General features: G+C 51.0%; 1 protein-coding gene across 2 annotated transcripts in view; it reads right to left on the bottom strand.

Annotated features, from left to right (window-relative positions):
* Positions 1 to 2,928: 2,928 nt before the first annotated feature.
* DENND4B (DENN domain containing 4B) overlaps positions 2,929 to 9,098 on the bottom strand; it is a 45,227-nt gene continuing 39,057 nt past the window's right edge. The window contains exons 21-29 of one of the 2 annotated variants that reach the window (XM_056545557.1): positions 7,692 to 8,137; positions 7,458 to 7,574; positions 7,208 to 7,383; positions 6,894 to 7,029; positions 6,563 to 6,805; positions 5,632 to 5,731; positions 5,203 to 5,371; positions 5,049 to 5,113; positions 2,929 to 4,291 (exon numbers count right to left, since the gene is read on the bottom strand). In XM_056545557.1, the coding sequence (XP_056401532.1) occupies positions 4,146 to 4,291; positions 5,049 to 5,113; positions 5,203 to 5,371; positions 5,632 to 5,731; positions 6,563 to 6,805; positions 6,894 to 7,029; positions 7,208 to 7,383; positions 7,458 to 7,574; positions 7,692 to 8,137 (1,598 nt within the window). In that variant the 3' untranslated portion in view covers positions 2,929 to 4,145. Of the gene's footprint in view, positions 4,292 to 5,048; positions 5,114 to 5,202; positions 5,372 to 5,631; positions 5,732 to 6,562; positions 6,806 to 6,893; positions 7,030 to 7,207; positions 7,384 to 7,457; positions 7,575 to 7,691; positions 8,138 to 9,098 lie in introns of those variants that run through there. The other variant, XM_056545558.1, reaches the window with a different exon arrangement.

Raw genomic sequence — 9,098 nt, 5'->3', positions numbered from 1 at the left:
AATGGAGCCAGAGGTCCGAAAGGACCGAAAGGAAAAGGACTTCCTTGGGGAAGTAGGGCGAGCCTTATTTTGAGGTAACAAGGAACTCTTACCTCCCGTTGCCCCAGAGATAATCTTATCAAGGCGTTTGCCAAAAAGACGGCAACCGGTAAAGGGAAGCTCAGTGAGAGACCTCTTGGAAGCGGCATCTGCATTCCAAGCTTTAAGCCACATAGAGCGGCGGAGAGCCGCTAGGTGACCCACAGCAAAAGCAGAACAACGGGCTGACGGCATGGAAGCTGGGCACAGAAAGTCCCCAGCTTTAGAGCATTGGAGAGCCAGAGCAGATAGATCCTCTGGGGGGGGGGGGGGGGGGGGGGGATCCCGCTAAGATATCCTGATGGAGCTTTTGGCACCACTCCGATAGGGCCTTGGACACCCATGTTGAGGCGAAGATGGGAAGAAGAGAAGAGCCAGCTGCTTCAGAAGCAAACTTCGCTAAGGATTCTACCTTCTTGTCCATGGGATCCTTGAAGGCAGCGGCATCTGCCAGAGGCAGTGTAGTCGCCTTAGAGATCCGGGAGATTGGTGGATCCACTGAGGGAGGGGAAACCACCTTAGCGACAAAGTCCTTGTCATTTGGATAACATTCTTGAATTGTCTTGATTCCCGGGAACCTCTTGTCTGGATGTTTCCATGCAGATTCCAGAATGTTGTCAAAGTCAGCGTTAGAGCTGAACCTTTGAGGTGCTGGCTTAGCACGATGAAAGGATACTCCTGGATTGACATCCGAAGATCCTGGGTCCTCTAAGTGAAAGGTGTCTCTTATGGCTGTCACCAATGAGTTCACCGTTGCAATTGAGTCCGAGCGGTCCTCTGAGTCAGATGCCGGCTCGGAAGCCTCGACCACCAGTTCACCAGGGGAATGTGAATGAGTAGAGGCAGTCCTGGAGGGGGGCGACCCTGACCAGGTACGCGGCTCTGGCGTGGTAGAGCGGCGACTCCGAGAACGTCCTCTGGAGGAGCGACGTTTGTGCCCAGATGACAGGGGGGGGGGGGGCGGGACCCACGAGGGGAACGCTCACGTCTATCTGAAGACTCAATGGAAGAGTCAGATGAGGCACCCCTAGTACGCTTGTGAGAGCGTGAAGTATGTGGAGACGAGGAGCGGGCCCTCTCAGAGGTCCTGCGCAGGGAAGACCCCTTCAAGGCGGACACCACTTCCCGGGAGGCCTCAGCCACCGAACGGGAGACCTGGGTCAAGTCAGTCATATACTGGGTCAGGGAAGAAACCCAGGCTGGTGGAGCGGCTGAACCCACCGGGACCGAAAGGGCATCAGGGGGTCTGGGGGAGCAGGCAGGGCAAGTGGGCTCAGCAGAGCAAGACATCTTGGTGTTACAGGGCTTACAGACAAAATAAGTCACTGACGTTCCAGGTTTCTGTTTAGAGGGAGGAACAGCTCTGGGTACAGACATAATGTGGGAAAAAGACAGGAACTTTCTCACCCTAGTCTGTGTCCCCTGTCAGCTGCAGTGAGGAGAACTCGCTCCAGGCAGCTAGAGTGAAGGAACAGGCCAGTCAATAGGAAGAGAGGGGTGTGCCTGAAGCAAGGCACTAACTAACTGACCCCTTCTCACTTAAAATCGCGCCCACGGCGCTGATTGGAGGCTGCTTTGCTCCTCTGAGAACTCCCAGCCCTGTGGGCGGAGCTATAGACCGGCCGAGAAGAACTGTCATGGTGCCCGCTAGTTGTCCGGAGCGCACATGTCAGCCGCATATGCGCTCGGGGGAATAGAGCGGGCTGCCTGACTGGGAAAGTGAAAGTAAGCCGGCGCTGAAGCGCCCGGCTCGTAGCAGCGCCGCGGCTCTCAGCCACGTATAAGGCGCTGCCGGCAAAGTGAAAGCAAGCCGGCACTGAGAGCACAGGGGGTCTCCAGAGGTTGCCAGTCCGTACCTATGGAGAAAAAGGGGGGGAAAGTACTTACCTCAGTCAGAAGAACTTACCTAATGGAGTCTTCAGTGAAGTCTTCAGTCAGCTTTAGTTACCTGCATCACGCCTGGCTGCTATGCGCGAGCGAGGCGAGCAGGGAAATAGGGAGACCCGGACTAAGGTACCAACCCAGGCGCTGACCGTAGGCGAGGGGGGGTGAACAGCGCATATACGCAATTATTCGCAATGGGGAAACAGGGAACCGGAGTCCCTGAGTCCCCACCTGAAAACAGAAAAGAAAAAGGAATAAAAAACTAACACGTCCCTATACTAGGAAAACAAAAAATCAGAAGACCTGGTCTGGAGAAATCCAGACCATGTCCACCTCCTTCAGACACTAAGCTTAAACTGATTAGCTCAGAGCCTGAAGGCGGGTATATCCTGCTGGGAGGAGCTAACTTTTTTTTTTATTACCATAGTGTCACACCTCCTAGAGACAGCAGCATACACCCACGGTCTGTGTCCCCCAATGGAGCCGATAGAGAAAAGGCGTTTTTTTATTTTTATTTTGTCGCACAATTATTTTATTTTTTTTCTGGTTTCGCCGTTGATTTTTGGGTAAAATTACTGATGTCATTACGAAGTAGAATTGGTGGCACATAAAATAAGCCATCATATGGATTTTTAGGTGGAAAATTGAAAGGGTTATTAGTTTTAAAAGGTGAGGAGGAATAAATGAAAGTGCAAAAACTGAAGAATGCAGATCCTTAAGGGGTTAAAGGGGTTATCGGAGGAAGAAAATAACTTTCCCAGCCTGTGCGTAGTGTAACTCTAGGTCCTTCTTGGGACTGCTGCGATTGGCAGGTCCTGCTTAAATGCGTTGTCTGCGGGGGAACAAGAGGAGGTAAGTGTAATTTATTACTTATTTTTACAGTCCCCTCAAGCAACATAAAAAAATTATTACATTCCAGAATCTCCCTTTATTCATCCAGTGAGGAGACAGAAAGGACACAAAATGTCAGCAGTGAAGGAAGCAAACACTTTTATTTCCAATGACACCGTCCTCCTCAGATCCAGTCCAGACCTGTGACCCCCTTATATCTGGAGCATTATGGGTGAATGGGATGAGGACAACCCTCCGACATGTACAATGGCCTTAAAAACGGCAAAAAACATAAAATGATGGCGACCAATAAAAATCTATACATCAACAAGGTTAAAAAAATAATACACGAAAATCATTATTAGAAAATGCTACCGGTGACGCCTGAGACGCCACCACAGCTCACAGTCTTATGTGACCTGGGGTCCCGGAAATGACACCCCCACCCTACCCCCCTCACAACACTGTACGGTAAACACCAGGAGGAATCCCACATAAATAAATTAGAAAACATCTGTTAATACTGATAACTCACACTGTCATTTTCGGGGTGATGCCCCCGGACCCCATTCCAGTAAAAAACACAGAACACAGTGCCAGGTAAGAGAGCGGCCTATGCAGTGGTATTAGTCACCAATGGGACTGAACAGTATGGCTGCAGGGCCCCAGGTGACTGATGACACCGCGTGGCTCATGTCTCAGACCCTTCACATAGCGATGGACGTGGCTTTGTCAGCCGGTGGTGGTGACTACAGGAGGTAAACATGGCAGCCGCTATCTTTGGAAGACGGAACCTTGGCTCATGGCGAGAAGAACGTGAAGTGGCAGAAATCAGGTCTGTACCACCGCCGCCGCATGAATTGCAAAAAAAAAAAATGTATTAAAATAAAATCATCATCATCTTTGGCGCCCGTGATTAACCCCTTCTTATCCTAAGCAGCAGAAGATATCAGGGTTGATCAGCAGAGGTCAACGTAAAAGTTGCGCATTGCTCCTGTAACTGAGCTTAATGTAAACCGAGCGTTAAATATGGTGAGACCGATGGAGTAGGACTGCGTGGATGCGCGCCCCAGGTTGCTGGCGTTGGGCGCTGGCTGGCACGTATCCGATGAGATGCAGGAAGTGTTGGCTCCAGACTCTCCTCAGTCTTATAGTCTCCAGCCGGTGAGCGGGTGGATAGCGAGGACAGGAGGGGGTGTTCGCTGATATCTTCCCAGCACGTCAATACGACGTCACTGACACCCCCCCACCCCACTAGTCTCGCTCCACGATTTACGCGCACACAGTCTCTGACTAGAACGGAGACTGCACTCCATATTGCACTTTTCACATAGCGAGTGTCATGATGAGACCTAGCATTCCAGCGTTGCGCCAAATGTCTTGCGGCAGTCCATTGCTTTAGCACTGGGGAGCTGGGCCCGACGTCTGCGCAGTTCTTCTTTTCCCAGGGAGTTCCCCAGTTTCTTACAGGCCGTCTTGTATCTGCTGTCGAATGCAGCTGCAGGAAGGGGGAGAGAAGGGGTTAATTGTCTGTCATGTCTGTAGTCGTGTCCGCCTACACCAGTGTTTCCCAACCAGGGTGACTCCAGCTGTTGCAAAACTACAACTCCCAGCATGCCCGGACAGCCGAAGGAGTTGTAGTTTTGCAACAGCTGGAGGCACTCTGGTTGGGAAACACTGCTCTACACCATGTGGACATTCAGCAAAACGACAACTGAGGGCTGGGGGGCATGATGGTAACTGTAGTTCTGCAGCAGCTGGAAAGCTACAGGTGGGGAGGACACTGAACTAGTCAAGTCTAGGGCATGATGGGGGTAGTAGTTTTGCAGCGGCTTTACAGCCACAAGTTGGGGAGCACCCGTCTAAAGGATTATATAAATAGCTGGCTGCAAGAAAGGAGGTACCGCCTGTATGGACAAGATACAGGATCAGAGGAGCCTATAGTCTCCATCCACAGAGGCCAGATATGACTAAACAATGATGCAGGGAGCACACAGAAACTAACACTGGCGCCCCCTGATGCCCTGAAGAATCCCACCGGCCAGCTGTCTCTCTAGTTCTTCCCAAATACATGCACGCTCAGCCGAGTCAAGTGTGCATGTATGCAGGATGGGGAGAGGCGGGGGTAAGCAGCTACAGTTAAAGCCCCATCATTCTGTCCTCTGACGTCTGCTGTAATGAGAGTCAGGGGCCCACTATACAGATAAAATGGTTGGGCTGATACATGTCCAACAGGTATGTCCGGAATCACTCACCAACATCCATGTGTTCCCTCCCCAGGGCGGCCATTGTCAAAAGCAGCATCTCTCTGTAGATCCCCCTGAAGGAGAACAGGACAAGGATGGAGTCAGTAGTATACAGAACAGTTTGGCGGGGTTCCTCTTTAGATACATTCATAGTATACTCCACCTCTGGATGATCTGCGGAGGGGAGTTCTGCTCCTGCGGGACATTTAATAGCAGCAAGATGGCTTTATGAACCTCAAAGAGTCCGATGAAATTTAGGACCTTCTCCAGGAACTCCAGGGTGAAGGGGTGGGAGTGGGAGCGCCAGCCGAGCAGGTGGTTCGGGAGGTTTCCTGTGAGTTACACAAAAAACATAAACCTGACCACCAGGTGGCAGCACTCTTATCTATCACTGCACTCTATAGAGCAGTGTTTCCCAACCAGGGTGCCTCCAGCGGTTGCAAAACTACAACTCCCAGCATGCCCGGACAGCCGAAGGCTGTCCGGGCATGCTGGGAGTTGTAGTTTTGCAACCGCTGGAGGCACCCTGGTTGGGAAACACTGCTATAGAGTCCACCAACATCCCCATCCCCCAGGCATTGCCATCACTTACGGTGAAGTTTCCACAGCGCGTACATGGGCGGCCATCGGTCGGGGTCCTGCACCAGGACATCCCATAATGAGCGGACTCTGACACTCATATTGTCTGTCACCTGAGAAGGAACAGACAGAATCATACAGTGGCTTGTGTGTCTACGCGATAAATGTAACTTCGTAACGGCCGCCATCATTTTACCATATAATGTAAAAATCATTGGAGTGCATAAAGAGAATGCACAACTGCGCCATTTTATCCTGTCAGTGCAAATGCCCCAAGATCAGAATTATAGCGCTTTCTTATGTTTTACTACTATCAGAAAATAAAACTTTCTATACGCTTCCCTATAACTTTTATTTTTCCGTATCTTAAGCTCATTCTCTGTAGATTTTGATCATTTTTCATATTCCAAAAAGCCCCACAAGCCGGCAGCCATGATACAATACACTACAATACAGCGCTGCAGGAGACACCCCCCCCCCCCCCCCCATAGACTATCTATAAAGTTGGTCTCCTGCCACTGCTTAGCGATTCAGCGGGGATGGAGGGGGGGGGGGGGTCTGCACACCTAGCCTAGTGTTTTCCAAATAGTGTGTCTCCAGATGTTGCTAAACTACAATTCCCAGCATGCCCAGACTTGCTGGGAGTTGTAGTTTTGCAACAGCTGGAGACACACTATTTGGAAGACACTGACCCAGCCCCTGACTAATCAAATCTTTTGACGTGTCTCTAACGTGTCTTAGTCATTTGCAAAATCTTCTGACCTGCACAGAGACGTAAAAAGGCTAAAAGGAGATAAGCGCTGTAAAAAAATAAATAAAATAGAAAACAATCGTTACTAGTTTAGGCAAGAATGCGGAGGAACGCCGAACAGTCACACACAGACGACCCTATGACTGCTCTGCAGACCCCTAAATGACCATCCTCAACCCACCCTGATGCCCACCTGTGTAGATGGCTGCACGTGCTTCGATGCCAATATGAGCTGCAAGAGGTTACTGGGCAGCGCCAGGCGCTGGAAGTACCAGACCAGGTTCCAGTAGATGATGGGGTGGTTGTCGACCAGTTCCGGTTGGGACAGGAAGTCGCCACCCTCGTTCTCCAGCAGGCTCTCCATCTCCTTGCGAAGGACCAGGGGGCACAGATAGGCCACAGTCACCATCTCAGAGTCCGCATCGTTGGCGCTGTGCTGGTGAAGGGAAAAGGAGAAAGTAGAAATGAGAAAACAGAATCCAAAAGACTAAGGCGACACTTAGGGACGTGACCCTGTACTGTACCTGGACATCAGGGAAGCCATTACACGGAGCACGGGAGGAATATTCATCTAACACCAAACACTGATAGCGGTCACTAAGAACAGGTCCACGGCTCCCAGTACCACCATCCGTGGATGACTCCGAGGGGCCATCAGCGCTGTAACCAAAGAGGCAGATACTTTATAACATCCCATCATAACACTATGGCCCCTACTCATCTAGGCAGGAACTGAGGGGTTAGGTGCTAAGTCCTAGCACACAGATCCACATTCACAAGCCTGAAGAGGAGCTCCCCTTTAAGAACCCCAACCCTCACATCAGGGGGTCGCCCTCACCTACGCTGTCTCTGCAGGTCAGTGATCTTTATGTTTAGGAACGGCACAAAGTTCTGTCCGCAGAACGTACACACTGTCTTCAGGTTGGAGTCGTCGGACGTCCAGCCGGCCATGATGTCCTCATCGTAGATTAGGGAGTGACAGGCCGGACACTGGGAGCAGCTGGAGAGCAAGACCTGAGGAATAGGAGCGGAACAGTGCAAGTACTGGGGACAGCTGATGCCCACACATCAGGCGGTGTGACACCTACCTCCACAGCGGGGGCGTCCTCGCCTCTATCTAACAGACGCTCAGTAGATTTGTGAATTGTAAAGTTGCAGACGGACGTGTCGGAGGAGTCGGCTTCACTTCCCAGGGACACCGAGCTCTGGAAGAAGGAGGCAAAGAGCCTGAAGATGCTGTGTATTCATTTCCATGTCTTCTCTGTGACCCCCACCATCATACAACAGTTATGGCCACAAGTGGTAATGAAGCAGGATCTCACCTCTGAGGCGGTGGACTCTGGTCTCCTGTGACCCTTCCAGCCATGATGCTGCTCCAGCAGGAGAGGAGAAGGCGTCTCAGACATACTCCCGGCCTTCCTCAGCAGCGAGGTCCTGGACGGTTTTCTGGAGGGGGTGAGCAGCTGCTGGATCTTCCCGGCGAGGCTCCGTCTCCTCACCCCGTCCCTGGAGCTGCTGCTGCCGGCCTCGTCCCGGCTCCTGCTGGTCAGGGCTTCTGTGGAGCTCTCAGTCAGGACCGGTTCAGAGTCATCAGATGTGACTGTCCCGCTGCCTGTGCCGTCCGTGACAAAACTGACATTGGATGAGCTTCCATTTTCTGAAGGCCCGAGAACAAGTGGGGTCCCACAAGCTCTTCGGAGAGATCCACTTAGTGAGGGGCTGGCGTCCGACCCCTCGGTCACCCCTTCCACTTCCAAATCCTCCATCACTGTGGACGAAAATACACAACATGAAAGGAACTGCAGCTACTTAAAGGGGAACTCCAATCAAACTGCAAAAAGAAGGATGTTATCACAGCCCCACATCCTCTTCCTGCTAAATATTCCTTTTTCCATTCTGCATATTAGAAATCACATTCATCCCCCTCTAATTAGTCTTATTGAATCATTTGGCTGCTATTCCGGCCTAGCTATCAATTGGGATAAGTCTACACTACTTCCCCTAGACCCTCTCCCTTCGATACCTGTGGTTGCTGGGGTTGGGCTCCCCCTAGTTTCTAGATTTAGGTATTTGGGTGTATTTGTTACGACTAATCCCTCTGACTATGTCTCTTTGAATTTGTTACCATTATTAGACCGTATTTCCCAAAAGGTAGCTACGTGGTGCAAGCTCCCCCTCTCTATGGTAGGTAGATCTAATCTGGTTAAAATGGTTCTCATGCCCCAATTTCTAAATGTTCTACATAATACCCCTGTCTGGATCCCAATGCATTTTTTTTGTAGAATTCAGTCTTTATTCAGAGTGGTAAATCGGCTAGGATCCCCCTAGAAACGTTACAGCGCGGTAAGGGGGCGGGCGGTTTGTCTATTCCTAACCCGTGGTTGTATTTCCTGGCATCGCAGATCCAACAATTGAAGGGTTGGGAACAGTTAGACACTATGGGGCGAACGGGGGCTTTGATCTCACAGCGTATTGGTGGTGTAACTCCCCTCTATCTTTTAGAAATGGCGGCACAGACGCGTCCCCCAGACTTCCGTCCTACTTTCCTACTCCTCCGTAAAGTATGGTTGACATGTAAGACTCTCCTACATTACCCTGTTTTCGGAACATATTCACCGTTGTGGTATAATCCGAGTCTTCCTGAGTTGACTTCCCTGCCAGATATTAATCTGTGGCTCTCGTATGGGATTCTGTACCTCCCCCAGCTATATGACGGGCCGACGCTGAAG

This window comes from Hyla sarda, chromosome 11 (assembly GCF_029499605.1).
Source record: "Hyla sarda isolate aHylSar1 chromosome 11, aHylSar1.hap1, whole genome shotgun sequence".
NCBI lineage: Eukaryota > Metazoa > Chordata > Amphibia > Anura > Hylidae > Hyla > Hyla sarda.
Note: the sequence above shows the minus strand (reverse complement) of the source record. Positions and strands in the feature narration are given on the sequence as shown.